Source organism: Podarcis vaucheri (genome assembly GCF_965113315.1).
Source record: "Podarcis vaucheri genome assembly, chromosome: 14".
Taxonomy (NCBI): domain Eukaryota; kingdom Metazoa; phylum Chordata; class Lepidosauria; order Squamata; family Lacertidae; genus Podarcis; species Podarcis vaucheri.
Window position 1 is genome coordinate 3,610,885 of NC_138752.1, and position 24,879 is coordinate 3,635,763.

Consider the following 24,879-nt stretch of genomic DNA (forward strand, 5'->3'; position numbering starts at 1 on the left):
AAAGCATGGGTTGGTCTGAGGTTTCCAGAAAACCTATGTGTTATTTAAGAGGATCATAACGGGATGAAGTTGGGGGGACGCACGCAAACAGCTGCTCCCTTCCAAATGCAATAGGTGCAGCGCACATGTGGAACAGCTGCTACCAGGGCACTCACTGCAGGTATGCATCCATTGCTCTGTCCTGGAAGAATCAGACCAAATGAGGTAATCCATCTATATGTGATTCCAGCAGTCTATATGGATTTTCTCTACTGCACCTAAAAGCATACAGCTTGAACACAAGTTGCTGCGTGCCGATAAACTTGGAAGCAAAATGAGATGATCCAAAAAGAAGGTAGTGGTTTTTGAGAATCAAAGAACTTGAGAGTTGAAAGGGATGCCAAGGGTCATCTAGTCCAACCCCCTGCAATGCAGAAATAACAGTTCAAGAACCCCTGGAGGGGGCCGCTTCACCTCTGCTTTAAAACTCTCAAGCAGCTCTTACCATCCGAAAGTTCTTTCTGATGTTTAGTCAGTATCTCCTTTCTTGTCATTTGAATCCATTGGTTTGGGTCTTGCCCAAACATACCATATGAAAAATTTACTCCCTCTGCCCCTAATTAGAGAAGAAACTTGTGTGACAAAAAAACAAAAAAGACTTACCTCCATCCCTAGAAGCTTGAGAGCTTTAGGCTGCATGTTTCAAAAAAGAAATGAAACTTTTAGTTTGTGAAGAAATGTTATTTTTGTCCATCTTCTAGATTGCAGATACTGCTGCATGTTTCAGAGAAAGCCTATTTTTCATGCTATTGGTTAGCAGACATAGGCCGCCATGCTAGCTTCCTCCTTCTCCATTACAATGATATCCACCCTGCCCCCCCCCGCCCCCCGCTCCACCTCAAGATTTAGCACACTGGCATGCGGCTCCAGAAGAGACTGTAGAACTCAGGCTGAAAGATGTTCTCTACCCCTGCACTATGGGGGGGGGGAGGGGGGAGTCTTAGATCCCCCTGGACCTGGAGATGCTGCCAGGAATTGAAGCTGGGATCATTTGCATGCAAAGCATGTGCTTTACTAATGAGCTGTGCAACTGAGCTATGGTCCTTTGCTCTTAAGAACAAAGGAATTTGCTGGGTCAGACTTAAGGTCCATGTAATCCATGGACTCACAACACAAGACACGCCTCCTTCCCCCTTCCTTAAAGGGGTTTCGACAAAGGCAGGCCAGTCTTAGCCTGCACCCAACCATCAACCTGTGTCACACTTCATTTTCTTTTTTCAGTTGCAAACACCTTCCTTCCTTCCTTCCTTCCTTCCTTCCTTCCTTCCTTCCTTCCTTCCAGTCCAATGGAACATGTACCTCTTTTCTAATAAATCTGATCTAGTTTCATAGAAGAATGCTAAAGATGGGATCAGGCCAAATTCAGTGCTTGCTGCGCATGCAGAGATCAAACAGAAGGAGAAAACAGACACCAATCTTGTGACAGATTCTTACCCTCTTTGGCCCAAATAAATTGTTGTACAGGGTTCGGAAGCTCTTTCGTGTATAGTTGCAACGATATGCCCCTCCCATGAGATATTCAAGGACCAGGCCAATGTCAATGAGGCTGATGTGGTAATCTGGTGGCAGATTTCCCTAGAAAACCCCCAAATAATTGTTTTGAAGCAAAATGTAAGCACGAGGGTATATATTTAGGACACAATCTGACACACAGTTATGAGATTTACAGTGTCTAATTGTACCCAAGCATAGACAAAAATCTGCTCTTTAATCTCAGGATCCATCATGCAAAATGTGGTTATGATATTTCAAGAGGTATCCAAATGCACACAAACATCTTTCCAAAATATATGGTAGATTAATGCTACAATCCTATACACACTTCTCTGGAAGTAGTTCCCATTAAACTCAGTGGGGTTAAATGTATGCCTAAGCAGAAATGACTTCTGAATTAGAAGGACTGACATCTGATTGAACTGGCTTAAAGTTTTGCTGTTACCTCCAATGACTAGCACAGGGAGACAGGCCAGCCCAACCAGCTGGTGGCTCCCATGCGGGCCGAGGTGATGTGCATGGCCCTGCAAAGGGTGCCCACAAAGGAAGATGTGAGCGCTCATTTGCTTATTCTGGGGATGGGCAGACAAGCAGGATCCTGCATGGATATATGCACCATGGTAAATTGACACAATAAATTGTTGTCTGTATTCACTCTGTTAAACTGAAACAGAACTACACCAGGGTATGACTAGGAGGCTCTCAGACTAACTCCCATTTCTTATCAATTTTAAAGAATAATTAAAAATGGAGGGAATATCACAAATGTTTTGCTTTGCAAAATCCTTTGCTGTCAATTCTCGCTAACCAAGAATTCTCGCTAACCAAGAATTTCATTCTCGCCCTAGGACTGATTCACCAGAGAGGGAATCTCCCGGATGGCTCCCCCTGTAGCAAACTATTGTTTTTTATTTCTATGAAATGGCATCTTTGAAAGCATTAGAAATGGCTGTATTTTGACTAGGCTTTACATCTTCCACCTAATCTGATCAGCTTTTGCCTATTTGAAGCTTTTATCCATTCAAGAATTCAATTTTCTTAAGGGCAGTTCAAAGTTCTTTCAATAATGCAGCAGAGGGAAGCCCCCCCTCCCCTTGGTTGATATTACATTTGTACCAGCCTCTCAGATGGGGGGGGGGGGGAGAAAGGATCAACACATTCATGGGAAGCTGTCCTGGAAAAACCCTCACTGAAATGAGCAGGAGCTGTGTAAAAGCACGACTGGGATCTGTGACCTTGATCTTTCCAGTAGCACAGTGATGGTGTGAGCAGGAGTGTGTGCTGTAGTCAGCTGCTGTTACAGGACACAGTTGGGACAGCAAGCAGGAAAACCAGGTTGAGTGCCTATCAAAACATTGCAGCCGGCCTCTCCTGTCACTAGCTTCAGTGTTGGCCTATGCAGCTGCTTGTGAATGAGCTTCACAAGCCTGCAGATGCCTGAACACATCTCTGGGTGTTCTTGGTTCTGACAGCTGCTGCAGGCAACACAGAGAGCCTCCCTCCCAGCACCTTTGATCCCCATCCATTCACTCCACTGCAGCAACGTATCTCTTCGAAGAACTGCTGAGTGAATAGCCCATCAGGATGTTGTGGCTCAGGATTCTCAAACTGGGACCCACTGCTTTTTAATGGTTAGGGAGAGTGAGAAAAAGGATTCCCTTCCCACAATTTGGGAGAAGACAGTGCTCCCCATCTCAGTTTGGGCAGGAGATGCCTCCTCTGTCCCCTTCTCCCCAACTTCTGCTCTTCAGAGACACACAAAAGGTATCAGGACGGCCCTTTGGTACAGAGAATTCTGACCACCTGGTGCTATTAAGCAAACTCATGTTCATAACAATTCGCAGCATCTCGATGCCAAACAAGCTTTTGATTAATCTGCAGCCCTGATTTGGTAAACAAGTACGGTAGGTTGTATAACCTCCTCTGTCATATTGCTGAAGACTGGATGGTTACATTTAAAAATCTGGCATGCATCCTGAATCTCTGATCTGAACACAATGCCTCCTTATTTAAGCTGGTTGTCTTTTATGTGCCAGAGTATGCGCAATGAGGTCTAGTCTACAAAAACATGGGACAATAGCTAACTAAGATGAAAATGAAGCACTCTAAGCCATTCACCTCCATGTTAACCCAGCCAAATCCCCCAGTTTGCCGCTGAATGAGAATGAGCCATGGGAATGCAATGGAGGGGAGAGAGAGAGAGAGAGAGATGGAGAAACATACAACAATGTGTTAATGACATTGAAAAATGGTAGCCATGGAACATGAGATATGAGTTCACAACATGCACCCAGTACACCATGAATGTGACCAGCTGTGACCCAGACCCCCATGAATGCAAGGTGTCCTTTCTTATTTGCTAGTCTCCCTTCTCTCCAAAGAACATATGAGCCCTTCTGCTGGATCAGACCAGAGGCCAGGGTAGTCTCACTTTCTGTTTTCAGTAGCAACCAGCCCATTGCCTCTGGGGGCTCACCAGCAGGGAGGCCATCCTCTCCCCTTGCTCTTCCCTTCAGAAGTCTCCTGCCATTGAACGCAGGCTTTCCCACACATTAGTTATCATCGCTAACAGAAAGCTTTTTAAGACTTCCATTCTTCATGAATGTGTCTTATCACTTTTAAAAGCCATATAAGTAGAAGACAACTTTTATTCACAACTATTTTCTTTCAAGCCTTGGACTTTGTTACTTAACCCTTATGTGACTCTTTTATGGTTTTACATATATCATTTCATTTGAATGCTGCCTTTCCAGAGTTCAAAGCATGCTCAGGGCGGCTTACAGCATGAAAAAATTCATAACTACAACATAACGAAAGTAGTCCTAAAGAATAAATAAAACATTATAACCTAATTCACACTGCAAGAACCATTGCATGGACTGAATCCCAGCTATCCTTTGTAACTTGTAGTTCCCCAATTTTTGTGATGCAGTTCTCCAACCAAGTAATGTGCACAAAAATGTATACGTATGAAGGAAAGTGTGCACAGAAATGCACATATTGGTGATAATAACATATAAAAGATGCATTTTATTAAGGAAAATTGCTTTCAAAATGTGTGTATTAGTTAAAACTGCATACAGAAATTTATTAAGAGAAATCCAAGCTTAAATGCTGATGAATTTTCATGAGGATTGGGATCCCCCACCATCAAAACTGCTGTGGAATTGTGGAGAAGTGAACACAGACTGGAAATGTGAGAAACACAGAGAAACTGTCTTTGACAGATTCTTCTCTCCCTAAGTAGTATTTTGTGGGCCCAATGGGTTTGACACATATGTCTACTTCATGTGTCAGACAAATAGGAGCTCCCTACTCTTGGGAAAATGCAGAATGATTTCACCCCCCCCCCATTTTACCCCCTTCCCAAATTTTACCCTTGTTTCCCTTAGATCCTCCTTTCTAATCATTCCATATTTTTGCAATGACACTTCCAAATAGCTACATATGCAAGAAGCTCACTTTATCATTACAGAAAACATGCAATTTTTGAAGAAATGTTTTGGAGACCACATGTGACACACCATCAAATAACAAATGATTTTCCTGTTGACTTGTACAATTGAGATGAGTGTGAAAAAACAATTTGCTCATCTCTGCTTCCATTCCCAGTCTGAAAACATTTTTGCCATACCTTTTTTACATCTCTGACAAGCAGATGAAGGGTATTTGGTGGACCCAGTCTCTGAAAAAGACAACATGGCCAGGCACTGTCAGGAGGATATTTAATATGGGAATGGTTTAATAAAAAGCATTCTCTTATTTACACCAGCCTGTGCTGGTGGGGCAGATGGGAGTTGTAGTTCAAAACATCTGGTGGGTCCCAGGCTGGTGAAGGCCCATTTGCACCAATATGGGAACTGTACCAGCTCCTGACCACGTCCACCTCTCATTGCTGCCCATTCCCTTTCATACTTTCCCTCTCTCAAACTCCTTCTCCTGCTTTTTACTTCTTTCCTCCAAAAGTGGGGCTGCATCCCACACTCTCTGTCCACTACCACAAGTCCTCTTGCACTAGTGGATGGGCGAGTTTTAATGTAGAGCAACAGAAGAAACAAATGGAACAGTTGCACTAGTGGAAACTTGTTGCACAACAGATTTGTGCAACAAAGCTACCAGCAACCTGCTTGTGCTTTCTCTTGCACAACATTCCAAGGGAGCAAAGCATTTTGCTAGTGGAACAAGCATACTGCTAAGTGACTTTAACTTAGTATGACATTGGATACAGCCCTTTGTTTCCAAGGCCCTGATCCTTCCACACCTGCTAGCCTAGCACCTCCTCTTCAAGATCTGTCAACCTCACTAGGGTCTGAACAGTTTAGTCTATGACAGTCAGAGGCATACAGAATCAATACAGATCTGCCAAGACAACTGGTGCCTCTTAGGATCAGAGCAGCACAACCAATGGGAGTTGTGCACTCCCACCTCTGTGCGCATATCATCTCAAAATGCCGTAGCATTAAGAGCACACCCGCCCCCTTTATGTTTTGGAAGGGCTCCTAGAAAGTTCACTCACAGTGTTGTAAAGCTCTTCCAGTCGTGGGATGGTGAGGAAGCGCTGCATGCTGACGCCGTTTTCAATCAGTAGCTTCACAAAGTCCACCCGATCCAGCACAAGCGCATCGAGCATTGCTTGCTCCAGGGAATTTACCTACAGAGAAGATGGAATGCACTATGAATTGAAATTCCAAATATATAGAAACAGTGTGAAGATACCATGTTGGAAGACCTGCTTTGTCAAAGGCTGGTGTTTGGGAGGTGTCACCATCGTTTGTGGTCAGAACTTTTTTCAGCTGGAACTCACCAGAACTCAGTTCAGGCACCTCTCAGGTGGCTGCCATTGCCATTCTAAGATAACAAGGGTTTGTGGTGAGTTCTGGCACCTCTTTCCCCAGAAAAATAACACTGCCTGTGGTCTATTTCATTACACATTACATTTATTTCACATTGAGCACAGATTTGCATGTGGTTCCCCACTTCCTAGTGCATGCACCAGGAGCGCATGGGGGCTGCTGTGAATGACTGTACAAGTCATACAGTGACAGTCCCCATGTGAAGATGATGATTCTCACTAACAGTGTCCTCAGATAAGTGCTGCCTGGCAGCAGCAGCGGAGCAAGCTGACCGGGCACCTGGGGTGGTGTGTATGCCCTGCGCCCAGGGGTGGAGCCAGCCACCTGCGGGGGTAGGGCGAGCCAGGGCAGGATGCTCCGCGGGGCCTCCAAGGAGTCTGCCTGCCTCCTCCTACTCAGCTGCCTTACAGTTGAGGGGGAGGCAGCGGGCGCAGTGGCGGAGGAAGCTGCTTGGGCACCCGGACCGGCAAACATGACGTGCACTTGGGGGTGGGGTGTCACTACGTACGTGGTTTGCCGGTGGCACAGTGCTGGGATCCTCTGCTCGCGGCTGCAGCTGTGAATGGAGGATCCACTACAAGCAGCTTCAGCTGCAAGCAGAGGATCCCAACACCGCGCCACTGGCAAACTGCTACGTAGCGTGCTTGTGCGGCTTTGCTATGTACGGCGCATGAGTCGTGTGTAGCGACGCTGCACATGCATGCTACATACTGATGCCCCACCCCTGGGTGCACGTCATGTAGAGGATCCTCCATTTGCGGTGACAGTGATGGCATGATGGCTGCTCGCGCCGTCGCAGTGGGGCGCTGCCTTGTCACCCCTGGAGATTTGGCACTGGGAGCACACCACCCCCGTCCCCCATTGCGACGCCACTGGGTGGGCGGACAGTTTGGGGCAGCGTGGAGCCTGCAGGCATGCTACAGGCCCTGCAGTGAGTGCCCCCTCAGCGGTGACACCTGGGGTGGCTTGCCCCCACCGCACCTCCTTCCCCCGCCCCTGCCTGGCAGCAGTCCCTGCCCATCCCCTGCATGCTTGAAGCACACAAGGTCTCCCACAAGCATGAGCCAGACCTCATCTCTTTATTAACTTCTCACCTATGTAAATGAACCGGTGAAGACAATTGGCGTTCAGAGCAATGGAAGGGCAATGCCATTTTTAAGCTCACCCAGTTCAGTAGCTCAAGTTTCCTTGGATCTGTTTCTTCTTCCGGTTCTTCTTTTTGTTTCCCACCTTTCTTTTTGCCTTTTCCTTTCCCTCTTGCTGCTTTTGCTTGAGGTGCCGGAGATTTCTTCTCCTTTTCTGGGGCTGTCCCATCCGTAACTGCAAGGCTTCCCAATGGCTGCAGTTCACAGGACACAAAATGGAGGTTCAGGGGCTGCTGAGCCCCATATGTCCCTGCCTATGCATATACCAATCAACATTTCAGTCTGCATCAGGGATTCTAACAAAAAACTGGCCAGTAGACCAGGTGAAAGACTGATGGAAGGGGCTGAAAAAAGCCCCAGGTTCAATCCTGGCATCTCCAGGTTGGGCTAGGAATGTCCTCTGCCCAAAACTCTGGGGGACAACACTAAGCTAGATGGACCAATGGCCTGGCTCAGTAGAAGACAGCTTCCTGTGTTCCTGATACTTTACAGTTACAGTTGAGGAGCACTGAGTTTACACTTTACAGTTTACACTTTACAGTTGAGGAGCACTGGGGCTGAGAAAGAAGCAATTAGCATGCAAACCCTGCAATTGCAAGGATTCTCTCCACCCTGATACAGCTTTACTTGCTACTGAAATCCATGCTGATCTACTGCTAATTGCCCAGTCATCCCTGATGTAGAGCATCATATAGCTGTCCAACCTAGAAGTGGGAGTGTGGTGACATTTTATTTTATTTAAAGAACAAATAACCTCTCTATGCAAAGATTTACCGGCCAATGATGCCCAAAGACGAAGATTTGACTGCGCGCAATATCCACACGGTTCCAGGCCAGTGCTAAGCTCAGCTGATCTGGGGCAGATGCATTCGTACCTAAGCAAACAAGCAAGTTTTTACCACTCAGTGTATAGAATCTCAGCTTTCTGCCAATTAAATAAGCAAGCAAGCAAATCAGGACTCCAGTCCTACTCACTACGATGGAAGTATTTTCTCCCTCAAGAAATATATCAAATTGTTAGTTTCAAAAGCTACAAGAAAAAACAGCTTCAGCTGGGAGGCAAGAATGAGATATGTCTTTTTCCTATCTTTGGCAAACTGAGTGAACTGCAAATACAGAATTGGTGGGGAACTGCGTATCTCCTCTGTCTCCACTGGTAGGCTTGCTATGCACGTCTGACACAGAAGGTATGAATGTAGGGAGGCACACATGCTTGCAACATTAATGTCTTACTCATCCAGGAGCTTCTGAAGTGTTCAGAGGCCTCTGGGTGACTGTAGCAGCTGCTGTCAAAAACAACAGCTTGGATCCAAAGAACTGAGTTGAAACTGAAAACGTTTTAGAACTGTCCTCTGAACTTTTGCATAAGCTGCTGAAATACTTCTCACCGTGCAGCACTGTGATCTATTGTGGCTTTCTTACAGTTGAAAGGCAGGGTGACTGAGGAAGACATAGGCTGTCACATATATCACTGTTCTCTTGTTTGGTCACAGCAAATCAGATCACTGCTACTACAGGCCACCTAGTGGCCTTTGTGTAGGAGATGGCTGGTTCAAGTGCTGCTGCGTGGAGCAGACCACAGATGATGAAGAAAGTCAACGTGACTGGTTGTGCCGACTCTGTATTCAGCGTAAACCATTTGCAGAAGGTGGAACAGGCCAAGAGTCAAACATGTTCAAATTTTAAAACCAAAGAAGGGCTCCTCTTTTCTTCCATGTCCTGAGTCATATTAGATTATCAAAAAACTTCATTAGCATACTTCTCCTCCCATCAGTTTTTAAACATTTAGCACAAGTGGCCATCAATGTAATTTATTGTGTTGCATTAAAAGAAAAACAATTATCTTCTAGCACATATGATCCCAGGGTAGAAGGAAAAATTCAGGGAAAAGAATGTAAGGGAAAATTCAGTAGCAGATGTAACCTCTATATGCTGTGCTTCTCTATATTCTAAGTGAGCCCAAATAAACATTTAACATTTGGTACATAATTAACCTAGAGATTCATGAGTCAGTTGGTTTGCTAGCTGGATATGCAAATGGAGGTGATATATTTCATCAGTTTTCCACATTGTTGCTTGGATAGCTCACCTTTAAGTAGAGCTGTTAAGATGGACATCTCAATATCCTGCTGCCCCTCAGAGCCCATGCGGAACACGGTGATCTAAAAGTTCAGCAAAAAGTGAAGGGAAAGTGTAAGCACAACACCTCCATATCCCTCTGGTGCAGCTCTGCTCTTCTGTGTAGCTCTACTGCTTGCATGTATCAGTGATGCTCCGAACAACTGAACACAATATCTCCCAAAGCAGTCCCCAAAAGTCAAATTTTGGTCATGCTCAGGAAGTCAGGCAAGCATTGCCCTAGGCAGGCTTCCCAGGACATGGTGTTCTGTAGATGAGGTCTGGCCACCAAGAAAGCCATGTCATCATGCGTGCCCATCTGCCAGGCCTCAGATGGAGACAGGACACAGGGAAGGGCTTCCAAGGATTCTGAGCATGCCTCTTGCACAACACAGCTGTGTTGCACGGCAGAAGCATTGGCAGGAACTAAAATGGTGGGGTGAAGTTGAGTATCAGCAGGATTGGTTCAAGCGGGACTTTGCCATCATGTCTGCCCTGAGCCTTTCTCCTTCGCTAAACTCGTGCCCTCCAAATGTTCTGGACTACAACTCCCATCAGCCCCAATCAGCATAGTCAGGTAGAATAAGGCTGCCTTATAGGCTGCTGTGCCACTCAGCCATGGATTATGGCCTTGGTTTTTAAATAATATGCTGCTCTGGTCCACGGAGAGGTCTGCAAAGCCATAAAGAGTATCATTCAATTGGCACAGGAGAGATGGAGAGGGAGACAATTTATCCTCAGACTGGAACACTGGGATTTATATTTAATCTGATCAAATTTGTCTCCTAACTTCTTGTCAAAAACAAATAAATAAAAGAGGAAATGTCCTCTAATTGCTATTGCTGGAAAATGTACATTCTGTAATTTGCTTACTTTATTTTGTGAGGAGGGAGATGCGAAAAAAGTCATTTGTTGATGGAGGCCTTTAAGAAGCTTGATGGACAGATTATGTAATCAGAAGGGCTTCCCTACTAGCCCAGATGGTGGTGCCACGTGACTGGCTAAATATCTAAAGGGGTGGCAAAGTCCTAAAATGCTGATTAGCCAAAGAATGGTATTGACTTAAATCCAGTTAATGTGGAAGAGGGGTTTTTCCCTACCAGTGTTACTCCAACATGGATGCAAATGGGATCAGGCTAAGTAACATATTCCCATTTGTCTTTCTAGTCCATAGTTCTAATCATAGTTCAAATATTTAGAAGGCACCAGGTTGGGGAAGGCTGATCCAGGGCAATATTGCCCACACTGATCAGCAGTGGCTCTCTGATGTCCCAAATCATTATTGAGCAACAAATCAATTTTAAAGATAACAACGTTGAACTCCTGCTCCCATTAGCCCTAGCCATCAAAACCAATGATCGGGGATTTTGGGAGCTGTAGCCCAACAACATACGGTGGGCACCACATTGCCTATCCCTGGAACTCCTCAGATCTCACTCTTGGGTCCAAACGAGAAGTGAGGGTTGGAGGCTGCGAGTGAGGAAGGTGGGTCAGGCTTTGGGAGGTGCCTGTCAACCTTTTGCCCCGGCTGTGGCTTCCATCACGAGTGTTCCTCCTCCTCCTCCTCCTCCTCCTCCTCCTCCTCCTCCTCCTCCACCACCGCGTGGTGTGTGATTTTTCAGCAGGAAGCTGGCTCAGGGAGGAAAGGGTTTGCTCTCTCCTCCCGCTGTGCAGCAGTGGCCTTGATCTGGTTCTGGCTGCTTTTGCTTGAAAAAGAATGTGCCCAGGGCCTCTCATTTGAGAAGTGTCCCCCATGCTATGTTTGGCCCTGATACTCAATTGGTTTTGCAAGTGAAGTGTAAGATGCTTACAAGTTCTTTCTTTTTCATGCACTCCATGAGAATAACAAACAGCTGGTGAGCTTGGTTCCTGCTGTAGTTAAAGGTTTTCTGAATGGTGACAAGCAGCTGGTCCCTCAGAGACTCACTTATGATGCTAAAGTCAAGAGACAAAACAGAAAACAAATATTTTCATGCTTGGACTTCAGAAATGAAGGCAAATGGATTTGTTTGTTTGGTTTTCAGAAAACAACCCTTGGAGTACAAACCTGTGTTGCTCTCCTCAGAGTAAGTCTTCATTATATAATTTTAACCAGTTTAACTAATTCTGTTTAATCTTTATTTGTCTGAGCATACGGTGTAAAGCCACGTCATGTGCATGACAAATTCCCTCAAATTAGAACAGTAGTCTTCAACTTTTTAAAGACCCAGGACCCACTTTTAACCCAAGTATGTATTTAAGAATACAAACCTAGACAGTATCTTAAAAAGCAGAGACATCACCTTGCCAGCAAAGGTCCGTATAGTAAAAGCTATGGTTTTCCCAGTAGTGATGTATGGAATTGAGAGCTGGACCATAAAGAAGGCTGATCGCCGAAGAATTGATGCTTTTGAATTATAATGCTGGAGGAGACTCTTGAGAGTCCCATGGACTGCAAGAAGATCAAACCTCTCCATTCTTAAGGAAATCAGCCCTGAGTGCTCACTGGAAGGACAGATCCTGAAGCTGAGGCTCCAGTACTTTGGCCACCTCATGAGAAGAGAAGACTCCCTGGAAAAGACCCTGATGTTGGGAAAGATGGAGGGCACAAGGAGAAGGGGACAACAGAGGACGAGATGGTTGGACAATGTTCTGGAAGCTACCAGCATGAGTCTGACCAAACTGCGGGAGGCAGTGGAAGACAGAAGTGCCTGGCGTGCTCTGGTCCAGGGGGTCATGAAGAGTAGGACACGACTAAACAACAACAACAACAATGTATTTAAGAATTACTCTCTTTATTTCTTATTGATTGACTGATTGCATTTATACGCCACCTTTTCCTCCAAGCTGCTCAAGGCAGCATACATGGTTCTTCCCCACAACAGCCCTGCAAGGTATGCTAGGCTGAGAGGCAGTGACTGGTCCAAGGTCAGCCAGTGAGCTTTCTGGCCAAGTGGGAGTTGTGAGCCCTCGTCTTCCAGATCTATGTCCGACTATACCACACTGCCAGGTATTTTGCTAGTTCATAAAAACAGGTCCTAGTACATCAGATGTGGCTGAAAACGACTTCAAAAGCTATCTCACTCCTCCCTGAGCACACTGTGATGAGAGCCCTCTAACCTTGGCCAATTCCCTCTTATTTCAATTTGGCCAGCAGGCAATTCACTCAGACTCTGGGTCTGCTGAGTTTCGGGAAACTCTGCTCTCTAATCAGAATGAGGTGAGAGAGCTCCCCAAAGGCCCCTGGTATCAGGGAAGCTGTTTAGCCTGAGAACCTTTATCAGATCCTGGGCTTTGCCTGACAGGGCCTGAGAGATCCAGCACAGAGATACCAGATCAGCAGGAAGCTTCTGAGGTTAACTCAGGGAGAAGAGGCCTTTGGTTTTCTCTAAAAAAAAGTGGTGGGGGTGAAATTGTGAAAATTAAGCTGGTGAGTAATACATTTCAAAATGGAACATCTGCTCTGGAGCATACTGAAGAAGTTCCCATTTTTATTAATACATCTAAATAATGTAATACTTAGCATTTATATAATACCTGAGGGTTTTCAAAGCTCCCTGCATACATTATTTTGGTTATCCTTGCAACCACCCTGTGAATTAAGGGTTGTATCTAAGGTAGTCCTACTCTGAGTAGGCCCATTAAAAGATAGTTGTGCTCATTCATTTCAGTGGCTCTACTGTGAGCAAAACTAACATTGGATCTGGCCTACAGGCTGTAATGATTGTTCCTTTGAGGACAAAGGACTGAAACCGAGCAGTGCCTAAAAAGCAGGGGGAGGGAACTCTTTGGAGTCTGAGGGCTGCATTCCCTTGCAGGCAACTTTCTGGATGCCACATTTATTTATTTATTGCATGTATAGCCTACCTTTTTTCTCCAAGGGGCTGTACATTGTTCTCTCCCTCCTTATTTAATCTCCACAACAGCCCTGTGAGGTGGTTAGACTGAGAGGCAGCAATTGGCCCAAGGTCACCCAGTGAGCTTCATGGCTGAGTGAGGATTTGAACCCAGGTCTCCCAGTTCTTAGTCCAACACCACGTTAGCTGTGCTGGGCATGTCCAGCAGCAAAACTGGGCAGAGCAACAGATGCAGAGTAGGCAACACCCCAGCCATGCAAAAGCCAGAGGTTTCATTACTCCATCCACACAAGGAATTATTGCAGCTGAAGGATGCATTCCAGCCAGGCAAAAACACTTGTGAAGGGTGTGAAGCAGGGCTAGTGAGGGGTGTGGTCTGGGGAGGGGTCTTAGCTTGGGGAAGGTCACAAGGGCTGGGTAGAGAGGCTTGGAGAGCCACATTCAGCCCCTAAGCCTGAAGTTTCTCACCCCTGACAGAAAGTCCTCCAGCAAGTTCATAGAGGAGACAATATTGGAACCTTGGTCAACAGCTCAGGTTTTGCACCATGCAAATAAGACTTCCATTGTGCACTCCCTCCTCTCCTAGTCTTCACATGCATTATTTGATTTGTTTGAACATAAGTCTGGTTTGGATGTTACACTAAACCCACCGTTTAGCTCCATATGAGGAACAAGCCTCTAACTTCAGTACTCTCAGCTCCCCTCCCCTCTCCTCATCCAGTCCAGACACAAGGAAGAGATTGGAAGTGTCCACTTCCCTGTTTAAGCTCACTGTGATGTGTTGTTATCTCCAAATCTGAAACGGTGGTTTCTTTTAGACTGTGGTTCATCAAAACAATTCAAGATCAGAAATCATGGTTTAGCCATGGCTTGTTTCAATAAAGTTTAAAGCTGAAACTAAACATAATTTGTCCAAGTTTGTATGTAGCAGCAAACTGTGGTTAGGTTAAACCAGGATGCTTCCCATCTCCTCTGGCATGTGCTGGGGGAGCAGGGGCACTCAAACTCATGGCACCGGGACAATGCACCGGGACAATGGCAAATTGTGGTTTCTCCAGAACATGGAAATAAGGTAAGCAAGAGGAAGGAGAGTGTGCACAGGCACAACATTCTTTGTGTAACTGGTCACAGCATGCTTTGGCACTATGTGTGAATAGGGATTCAGTCTCCTAACCACTACATTACACCAATTCTAACATGTCAGTTATTCTTACCCTCCTTCTTCTGAGTACTTGTGTGCAAATGATAAGATGTCTGACGCTCGTCCGCTGCCATCACAGATCACAACAGGAAGTGGCGGCTCTTCACGCAGGCATTCCAAGACGATGGATATCACATTGGGACCACCTTCGACTATCAGTCCAACCACAGGGACCCCCTGCCCCAGCCCTGGAGGACAAACCAAGCAGGCCATTAAACACCAAGTGAATGTTTTGAAAGAGTGGAAACTTCAAGTTCTCAATGAAGCAGGATGCTGTACAAATAGCAGGGCATAAGACAAGGAGAAGCTGCTGAATAATCTGTGAAACTGCACAGTACTTTTGAGGAACAGCAGAACCTGCTCGTAAAACTCAACAGAGGGCACAGCAGTTACAGTGGCATAGAAATGGCATGTGTTTGTTGTGTAGACATGCTGCCTGCAAAGTGACAGACGTCTAAAGGCTCTCCTAAGGAGCACTACCAGCTGTTTATTGTTAGGATGCAAATAATGGTCGGTCGGCGTTAGAGACGACAGCTGAGCACCCCTTTGCTGTCCCTGCCTCACTGTGATCTCCAGGCATAGGATGACAAAGGGAAGCCCATAGGTCACAGGATCCAGGCAGACTTGGTCACATGTCAGGAAGTTGGAGGACTAAAAGTAGAAAAATAATGATCTTGCACTTGGCATGATATGTCCTCAGGAAGTAGGTGCTTAAATTCAAAATGCTGGGGGTCAGGCAGAGTTATAAGGAGATTACTCTCAAGATGTAGTAAAAGCTGAACAACAAAAAAAGCAGAAGAAAACCCACATTCTCTTTTTAATGCACATTAGACAAATGGGGGAGAGAACACTTTGAGCACCACATCCCTACTTCCAAACCAGCAATTCCCTTAATTTAGACGTCTCTCTAGGGAGGGGTGAGAAACCCAGTGGCCCTCCAGAAGCTATGGGATTCCAGTTGCCATCATTCCTGACTCCTGGCCGTACTGGCTGATCAGAGTCCAACAAAACCCAGGCCACATTCGCACCACACCTCTACAGCACTTCACTACCACTTTAAACTGCTGTGGCTTCCCTCAAAGAATCCTGGGAACTGTAGCTTGTTAAGGGTGCTGAGAGCTATAATTCCAAGAGCAATTTAACAACCAATCCCTCTTCCCAGTGAACTCTGGAAATTGTAGCTCTGTGAGGGGAATAGGGGTCTCCTAACAACTCTCAGCACCCATAACAAAGAATGACTTCCTTAATTCTTTGGGGGGCTATTTATAGTGGTATTGTGACCCTAGAGTGTCACAGGCTCCCCATGCCTCATCCATGGGCCAAGCATTTTGCTGCCTGAGGTGAAAGGCAAGATGGTATGTTTGTTCTCTCTCTCTCTCCATTCCACATATAGAAGTCAGCTGGAGTGGCAGCTGAATCTTGCATCCTGTATTGCACTTTGAGGTGGCAGCTTAGTATAGCAGACCAGAGACAGGCCATGTGCCATATACAGCTCTGCCTTCCAAGAGAAGGGCTCTGGAAGGGCTACCATCTGCTGCCTGAGGTGGACACTTCATTCTGTCTAATGATAGGGCCGGCCCTAACTAAGCAGAATTACAGGGGAGCTTGGAAGATTGTGGGGCTCAAAAGGTCAGACTTTGTAGCCTTCAGATAAGGAACTCCGACCCCCTGGGTACTTTAATGGACCCTATGCGCACAGAAGTGGTTCATGAGGCAGGTCACCAATATCCCGCTTCCACTGCTGAGCTCCATCAAACAGGCAGTCCATTCACTCCATCAAACAGGCAGTCCATTTGTTTCTTTAATTGCCAATGATTTTAATCAGGAAAATGAACTGCATGAAAAGAGTTGACCCTCCAAGTGCAGGAGAGATTGAAATACATCAGAACGAATGCTCATTCAAGATTAGACATGGTCTAACCTCTGTACAAGCTTTGAATACTCAAAAAATTTGTCATCCAGAGGAGCCCACAGCTTGGCTACTTTCAGCAGCTACTCTTTGTAAATCAAAAGACGACCGAAATTTATTTAGACACCTCTAATGCCACACCTTGTCTGACCCCTAGAAAGGGGCAGTTATGACTCCTGTTCTGCAAAAAGGGGATCTACAGCTAAAATGTAGTTATGAGTTTGTGGCAGCAGGTGGGTGGAAAAAAGGGTGAAAGTCCCACCTTGGCTTTTGGGCCAAGTAGGGCAAAGGATGCCAGAACCAAGTCCCCTAGGAACTGATGTGTGTCATGATCACTCAGCAATCAGCTGGATGTAACCTGTACTGGGTCAGAAAGGTGGAGGAAAACTGCGCTTACTTAGTCTCCAGGGACACTCTGGGCATGCTCAGAGGCACTCTCACCAGCTGGCATAAGAATGATAAGAGGAGCCCTGCTGTATCAGGCCAATGGTCCATCCATAATAATAATAATAATAATAATAATTTTTATTTATACCCCATCCATCTGGTTGGGTTTGCCCAGCCACTCTGGGCGGCTTCCAGCAGAATATTGAAATACAATGACTCATCCAGTATTAAAAGCTTCCCTAAACAGGGCTGTCTTCTAAAAGTTAGATAGTTGTTTATTTCTTTGGCATCTGATGGGAGGGCGTTCCACAGGGCAGGTGCCACTACCGGGAAGGCCCTCTGCCTGGTTCCCTGTAACCTCACTTCTTTGCAGCGAGGGAACCGCCAGAAGGCCCCTCAGAGTTATACCCATGAGGTTATTCTGCACTCAGCAGTGACTGTTTTGTGAATGAGCTATATATCTCTGGTCAACTTACGTGTGTTGATCTTTTGGAGTGAGATGTGCTTCTCCAGCTGGCGCCTCAGTTTCACTTCTGCCCCGTATTTGCCAAAGGTGCCATTGTCGGCCAGGATGAAGTGCGTATGGGAACTGTTGAGCACAGAGAGTTTGCTTAGTGGGTTTGACATGGTTTGGTAAACTCTTGTCACCTGTCAAAAAGAAAAGGACATTTTTAATTTAAAAAGAAAATAGAAACAAATAAAAACTGGGTCATATTTGCACTTGCATCTGGATTCTGGAAATATTGGACTTCAACTAGCTTAAACAGTAATTTCATCTCCTTCAGGAATCTTTGGGAACTGTAATCAGGGAGCTAGAGATCTCTCAAAAACCTTGCCAAACTAGAATTCCCAGAATCCTTTGGGGAGGCAAACCATGGCAGTTATTCATTTACTTGTTTTTTGCCCTGTAAAGTTCTCGGCCATCACACAACACCCCCATTCTTCTATTTTCTTTCTTCTTTTGAAGTAGATTAGGCTGCCTCCCCATATCTAACACACTAAACACTCTTCCACACGGGCTCTGAATTGCTTGGCATTTTCATGGCACTTTAAAGAGGGTTTGAAGCATTTCATGTACATTATGTCAGCAGCCCTTCCTCACTTGCAAAGTAGGCCAGCATTATTATCTTCTTATTTGTGGGTGTGTGAGGTAAAGTTGAAGCTAAGGATCTCACTGCTCAGCCAACACTGATATAAAGCTAAGTTGGTATAAAACTGTTTACAATGTGGACCTCCCCTCTGGACACTATTTCCAGTAAAGCCACGTTCAGAAAGTGAAAGACAGCTTAGTATAAAAGGCTCCTGTCTTTGGAGTAGTAAATAGCAATCTCAGTGGCCCAGATGAACACAGTGGTACCTCTGTTGCCAACGAGATCCATTCTGGAGCCCCGTTTGCAACCTGAGCAGAACACAACCTGCGTCTGCCCGGGTCGCGATTTGCCGCTTTTGCACATGCGCGTGACGGCATTTTGAGAGTCTGCGCATGCGGCGAAACCCGGACATAACCCGTTCTATTACTTCTGAGTTGCTGCGGGACGCAACCTGAAAAGATTTAACCCGAAGTGTCTTTAACCCGAGGTATGACTGTATACAGTCGTACCTTGGTTGATGAACACCTTAGCAGTCGAACATTTGGATTCCAAAACACTGCAAACCCAGAAGAGAGTGTTCTGGTTTGCGAACATTCTTTTGGAAGCTGAATGTCTGATGGGGCTTCTGTGGTTACCGACTGAGCTCAGGAAGCTCCTGCAGCCAATCAGAAGCTGCGCCTTGGAAGTTGAACGTTTTGGAAGTAGAACGGACTTTCGGAACGGATTCCGTTCAGCTTCCAAGGTACGACTGTAGCTGTCAGCCACTGGGTAGCTCTTCATTCTGTCTGGGGTGCAAAGGGGAAGAGTGAAGTTGGAGGCAGACGTTTGCTAGCTGCAGCTTGTCATACAGTCATAAGAAAAATGCAGCTGTTGAATTTTCCTCTTCTATCCCAGCTATCCAAGCCACAAGACTCCAAACACTAAGATTTACCGATACTAATATTTGTATTCTGCTTTTTTCTGCACACAAGAGACCTAATACTAAAGCACTAGATGAATGAAATCCAGCCATACTCAGACTTGCACCTGCCCTGCTCCTCTGGCACAGCGGCAAGGAGCAGATTGCTTTCATACTAAGCAGTGTCCCGTTTATGTCTGAAAAATTCAGGGAAACTGTGGTTACTTTAAATGTGGATTTGACAGTGCATAATGTCATTGTTGCATGTGTTTGAGCATAAACCTATTCTGTCCCACTGCCGAATTAATCTGCATCCCCACCCCTCCTCAAACTTCCATGAATATTTGCATATTCATACACCACATACTTTGGAATATTTATTTCCTTTCAAAATAAACATTTCTTTAAAAACAGATTAAACTTTAAAGATGTGTTTCAAATTGCATTTTTATATGTTTAGAGACAAGAACACTGTCCAGAGATGTGCAAAATCTGAATTATAAGCCATATTCTGATCCACGCATTTGATTGCAAGTGGAAACGCCTGAGCCCTCCCTTGAGGAGTGGGGAGCTGGGCAGCTGGGGCTCGTTCCATACCCTCATTCATTCCTCAGATGAAAATAGAGACATTTCTCACTCCCCCCCCCAGCCGATCCTCCTTGATCTCCCATTTTTGTCCCGGCTCCCTACAGAGCATTTCCACCCCCACCCCTCTCAGCAACAGGACACAGCACACCCACCCGCCACCATCCTGAGAAAACCCCTTAATCCTGGTTTTCTTTTATTTTTTTCTTTGGTAGATTTACAAAAAGAAAAGCACACACCAATAAATAAATGTTAGAAAGGGGCAATATTAAATGCGGCTGCACAAAGCATTAAAAACAACAACAAGACCCCTTGTGCTCTGCTCCTCCTTGTTTCCTGCCCAGGGGGCCCCTGCCCCTCAGAGCTGGCACGTCGCATGGGGCTGGGCCTCTGGGCTGGCGGCTTCTCTTCCTCCTCTATGAGCTGCCCAAGGGAGGAGACTGGCAGCAGCCCTGGAGAGGCCACAGGCTGCTCCCTCCCTGGCAGCTGCCCCCCCCCAGTCGCTCCAGAGAAGTGCCGGCTCCTTGTCCTCCCGGAGCTTGGTGGCGGTGGCACTAGTGGAGGAAATGGGATCAAATCAAAAGCCGGGGTAGCTTTTGTAATTCTGGGACTGTCCCTGGAAAATCGAGATACTTGGAGGATATGTCATTCATGTAACACTAAACCAGGGCTGGGAATCCTTAGACCTTGGGGCCAAATGCAGGGCTCCCCCCCCCAGCGCCTCTGCTTGACTTGGGGGGGGGCTCTCTCCAGGCTCTGAGGCCACGCCCAACACCAGTCCTGCTTTGCAGCTGGCTGGAAGGACGATGCTTCTCGCCTGCCTGGAGGATAAAGAGGGATCTGCAAGACTGTGTAGAAAACAGCTTGCTGCACAAAGGCAAAATTCACAGTAGCTGCTCTGCTCACTTTCGCACTTGGCCCTGACCACTGCTGGCAGCTGGCCCTTGGAAGGCTGCACAGAACAAAATCTTGCCCTTGGGCTAGAAAAAGTTGGGCCCTCCCCCTCATGCTAAGAGATTATCATCGGTCATTGAGGTCTTCCACCGAGGGTCTTCTGCTGGTTCCCTTCCTGCGAGAAGCGAAGTTACAGGAAACCAGGCAGAAGGCCTTCTCAGTAGTGGCACCCTCCCTGTGGAACACCCTTCAGGTGTCAAGGAAATAAAGAACTCCACAGATTTTAGAAGACACCTGAAGGCCACACTGTATCGGGAAGTTTCTAATGTTTGATGTTTTACTATCTTTTTATGTATGCTGTAAGCTGCCCAAGAATTGCTGGGGAAACCTAGTCAGATGAGCAGGGTATACATAAAATAAATAATAATAATAATAATAATAATAATAATAATAATAATAATAATAATTATTATTATTTAGCACTGCATTCAGCCTGAGCTAAATGTGGCTAAAGGCAAAGAGAAAACGAACGATTTAACAGTCAACCCCTTTTCCCAGGGAACTTTGGGAACTGGAGTTCTCTAGAGGGGAATGGGTGGGGGTCCCCTAACAACTCTTAGCACCCGTAATAAACTTCAGTGCTTTACATGTATTGTGTGAATGTGGCCTGTGAGAAGGGCCTCCAAAGCTCTGGGAAGATTGCCTCCTCTTAAATGACTGGACATGGTCTGCATATGGTCTGTTGATTTCTGCCTGTAACATGGTTGACAAAAGAATGCACAAAAAGTGGCAACCACCATCCTCCCCCTTCCTTCAAAACTCCTGCCCTGACCTTTGGATGCAGCGCTGCATAAGGCGGCACAAGCAACCCTTTAATGCTTTGTCTGATTTGCTGATAAGAATCAAGGGATCCCAGCAAATCAAAGGCAGCGAGAGCAAGAGAATCTGGCAAAAATCCACAGAATGTGTGGGAACTTACATCTTTCCCAATCAGATCCTCCTTGTTTTCCACAATGCCCCACGGAGCAATTCCTATGGCACAGATGCGTCCTCTGGACTTGGAAGAGTGATCTTTCAAGGCATCTCCAACGTGGCGAATGACACCTACAGGAGGGATCGAGTCTGTTAGAGTCTTCCCTGGGGGGCAGCTGCATACATCACAGAGGGAGACAGAAAGAGCCTTCTCCAGTAAAAACACCCCCTTCATTTCTCATTTATTAGGATACTCCAGTGAGCACTTGCTATGAATCTGCTTTAATGGAAGAGACACATAAACCTGGGCCTTTACTTTACCGGAACCATGTTCTTCAGTGTTTTCAGGAAGGTTGCTTAAAAGGTTTTAAATGCACCAAATCTTTAGAAAGAATTGAGCACTTTAAGCCTCCACCCAGCAAAAGTGAGTCTTGACTTATTCCCAATGAAAGTGATGGAACTTATTAACTGGGACTAAGTCCCATTCCATTTCAGTTGTGTGCATGGATGGGCATGCCAGAGTCACAGCTCATTAAAAGTGTGTTCTCACAGTCACCCTCCCAGCCTCCCTCTTTCACATGCATGCACAGGAGCACAATAAACCCTGCCTTATCAAGCAACCAGTGTCGGCGGTCTGGGTTCCACTGGCCAGGTTCTTCACATAATCTGCAAGTTTATGACTTTTCTTCCACCTTTGTATGTGACACTCCACTTTTTGCCCTGACTCAGTCTGTTTTGAGGTGGTTTAGTATTTTAAAACTCAAAAGTTGGCAATAAGAAGATCCACATGGACAAAGGTTTAATATAAAAAAGGACAGGATGTCATCATTTCGTTTTGTTCTATGAGGTGTCCCACACAAAACTGAAAATGGTATAAAAATCTCTTGTTACTGTGTTGTCTGTTGAACCTTGACTACCGGCTGTTGGAAACAGACAGGGTTCTTAAACGGGAATTTATACAGCTCTCTAGGGACGCGGGTGGCGCTGTGGATAAAACCTCAGTGCCTAGGACTTGCCGATCTCAGGGTCTGTCCCAGCGCCTGCCAACCTAGCAGTTCGAAAGCACTCTTAAGTGCAAGTAGATAAATAGGTACTGCTTTATAGTGGGAAGGTAAACGGCGTTTCCGTGTGCTGCGCTGGTGCTGGCTCGCCAGAGCAGCTTCGTCACGCTGGCCACGTGACCCGGAAGTGTCTCCGGACAGCGCTGGTCCCTGGCCTCTTAAGTGAGATGAGCGCACAACCCTAGAGTCGGACACGACTGGCCCGTATGGGCAGGGGTACCTTTACCTTTACATACAGCTCTCTGGCAAGGCTCCTGTGGGCCAAGGGAGGAGAGGAAAGGGGATGGAAGGCTGCATTGTTCTTAAGAGCACACAGCACACCGCACAGTTAATTCATTCTGCGTGAAAATGACACAGTTACAGCCCCTTGGATTAAATCCCTGCTCATCTCTCTCCTGCACCCCGGCAAGAAAACATAGTTTTCATCAGCCAAAGGTCAGCATATAAATAAGCAGGCCAAGAGTGCACTTCTTACCTGTACTGACTCCCCCGGTGAAGATCCAAGCCCCTGTGGTCATGGCGGCCTTGATGAGGCCCTTCCCAAAGACTTGCTTCAGCTTGGGTTGCAGCTCGAAGTTCTGCAGTCCCCCGTGGATGGATATTAGGAGCTTGGGGAGTTCCAGCTGCCAGTCTTTCACCATCAGGTGGAGCAGCGAGTCTGGCTTTGTGTCATATGACACTCGGATGTACTGCAAGGCAGGTGGACACAAACAACTTAGCAGCTGGGATCAGCTTACTTAAAGGATCTCTTTACCCCATCCATGCCTGCTCTTTGTAAGTGCCACTTAACGTCTGCAAGAAATTTATCCTTCAGTGTGGCAACACTGTCAATTCTGGAATGCCCTGTCCACTGATATTAGGCAGGTGCCTTTGCTGTCTTGCTTTCGGTGCCTGCTAAAAACTTCTTGGCCAGATATGTAGTTTTATTATGTATATTTGTTGCAAAACTGCTGGTTTTACTTATGTTTTGATAAATGTTATGTATATTTGTTTTCTGAGCTGTGATTTTAATAGTATCTTAAAAGAATATTTCATGTCGTTTTATGTAAACCACTTAGAGGGTTTTGTTGATTAAGCAGCATATATGTATCAGATGCTCCTCAATCAGATCCAAAGTTCACCAAGTTTAGCTTCCCATAATGGTCAAGCAGGTGAACACAAAGCAAATCCACAAGGCAATGGCCCTCTCCTGATGTTTCTCCCCAACACCTAGCATTTGGAGGTACACTCCCTCTGAATAGGGAGGTTTTGCCAGCTAATGCAACTAACAGCTATTGATCGATCACTCAGTTCCCTTTTAAAGCCATCAGAGTCACTGGCCAGCAGCACTGTGCCTCGCAGAAAGGAAAGTATGTGTTGTATGAATAAATATTTTCTATTGTCTATCCTAAATCTACTGCTGTTCTTTTTTATTTGATGGCCCTGAGCATAACGCAATGCAGAGTTTCATGATAGGTTTTAGCTGAGATTCTGGCATTGCAGGGGGCTAGACTAGATGACCCCTGGGGTTCCTTCCAGTTCTACGATTCCATGATCATTCTAAGATACTGCTACTCTGCACATGCGCAGGCGAATCAGAGGGACACAGCAAAGGTAGCAAAGACAGGCTTGAAAATCAGTAATGCAACATAAGTAACAAGGCGTCTTGTGGCACCGTAAAAGACCAAGCTAATGTTTCAAGAGTAAGAGGGGGAGGAGCTCAGCTCCCTTCCAAAGACACAAGGTGTCTTTGCCCAGTCTAAACAAAAGGTGGACTGTGGGGGACAGGACTGTGCCACTTTTGATGATACAACTGATAGCTGTAACAACAGCAAAAACGCATCTCTAAATCCAGGTGTAAGGAAGAAGGGGTTAATCGACCCTTTCCCCTCCATTTGCTATATGGAGGATTCCCCTATCCTTGCTTCCTGGGAAGCCTCCTCACTTGCAACTCTTATCTTCACTGCTTCACCAATGTCAGCAGTCTTAAGATTTTGGGCTTCCCTCAATGTGGTCTAGTTGCCAAAGGAAGAATCCACTTTCCCAAACTCACTTTAAACAAAAACTGGAATCTGGTCATTGTCTAATAATAATAATAATAATAATAATAATAATAATAATAATAATATCATCTATCTATTTATTTTTTATACACTGCCTATCTGGCTGGGTTTCTCCAGCCACTCTAAGGACATTCCCCTTGCCAGGCTTCGGAAATCTACCCCTCTCTTCACTGGGCTATATTGTCTCTATTGGTGAAATAGAGGTCACCACATACCATGGACTTGTTGGTGTGGCCTCCACCTTGGAACTCAAGATTTCCATAGGCATCAGTTGGGAGTGCCTGGGTGTGCTTACTGACAAACCACTTCTCAGGCTGAGTATCCACCTGCTTCGTTGCATCTTCTTCATTCTTG

The 24,879-nt window shown here is 45.9% G+C and overlaps 1 protein-coding gene across 3 annotated transcripts; it reads right to left on the reverse strand.

Moving 5' to 3' along the window:
- Window positions 1-3: 3 nt before the first annotated feature.
- On the reverse strand, window positions 4-24,877 carry LOC309518198 (transient receptor potential cation channel subfamily M member 1-like; the record flags this gene model as incomplete). Of its 3 annotated transcripts, XM_082198072.1 has the most annotated exons (13): window positions 24,741-24,877; window positions 22,959-23,172; window positions 21,430-21,554; window positions 17,459-17,630; window positions 14,700-14,874; window positions 11,461-11,584; window positions 9,621-9,693; window positions 8,306-8,406; window positions 7,552-7,725; window positions 6,050-6,184; window positions 5,168-5,218; window positions 1,474-1,614; window positions 4-672 (listed from the first exon to the last, which is right to left on the reverse strand). In XM_082198072.1, exons 1-13 carry the CDS (start codon window positions 24,741-24,743, stop codon window positions 508-510), a joined length of 1,653 nt encoding a protein of 550 aa, XP_082054198.1. In that variant the 5' UTR covers window positions 24,744-24,877. The 3 variants fall into 3 exon arrangements, 2 of the variants coding, with proteins under 2 accessions (XP_082054198.1, XP_082054199.1); XR_014213385.1 differs by lacking the exon at window positions 4-672 and having other exon boundaries at window positions 1,479-4,036; window positions 4,069-5,218; XM_082198073.1 differs by lacking the exons at window positions 4-672; window positions 1,474-1,614; window positions 5,168-5,218; ... (3 more) ...; window positions 9,621-9,693; window positions 11,461-11,584 and having other exon boundaries at window positions 14,696-14,874.
- Window positions 24,878-24,879: the final 2 nt, after the last annotated feature.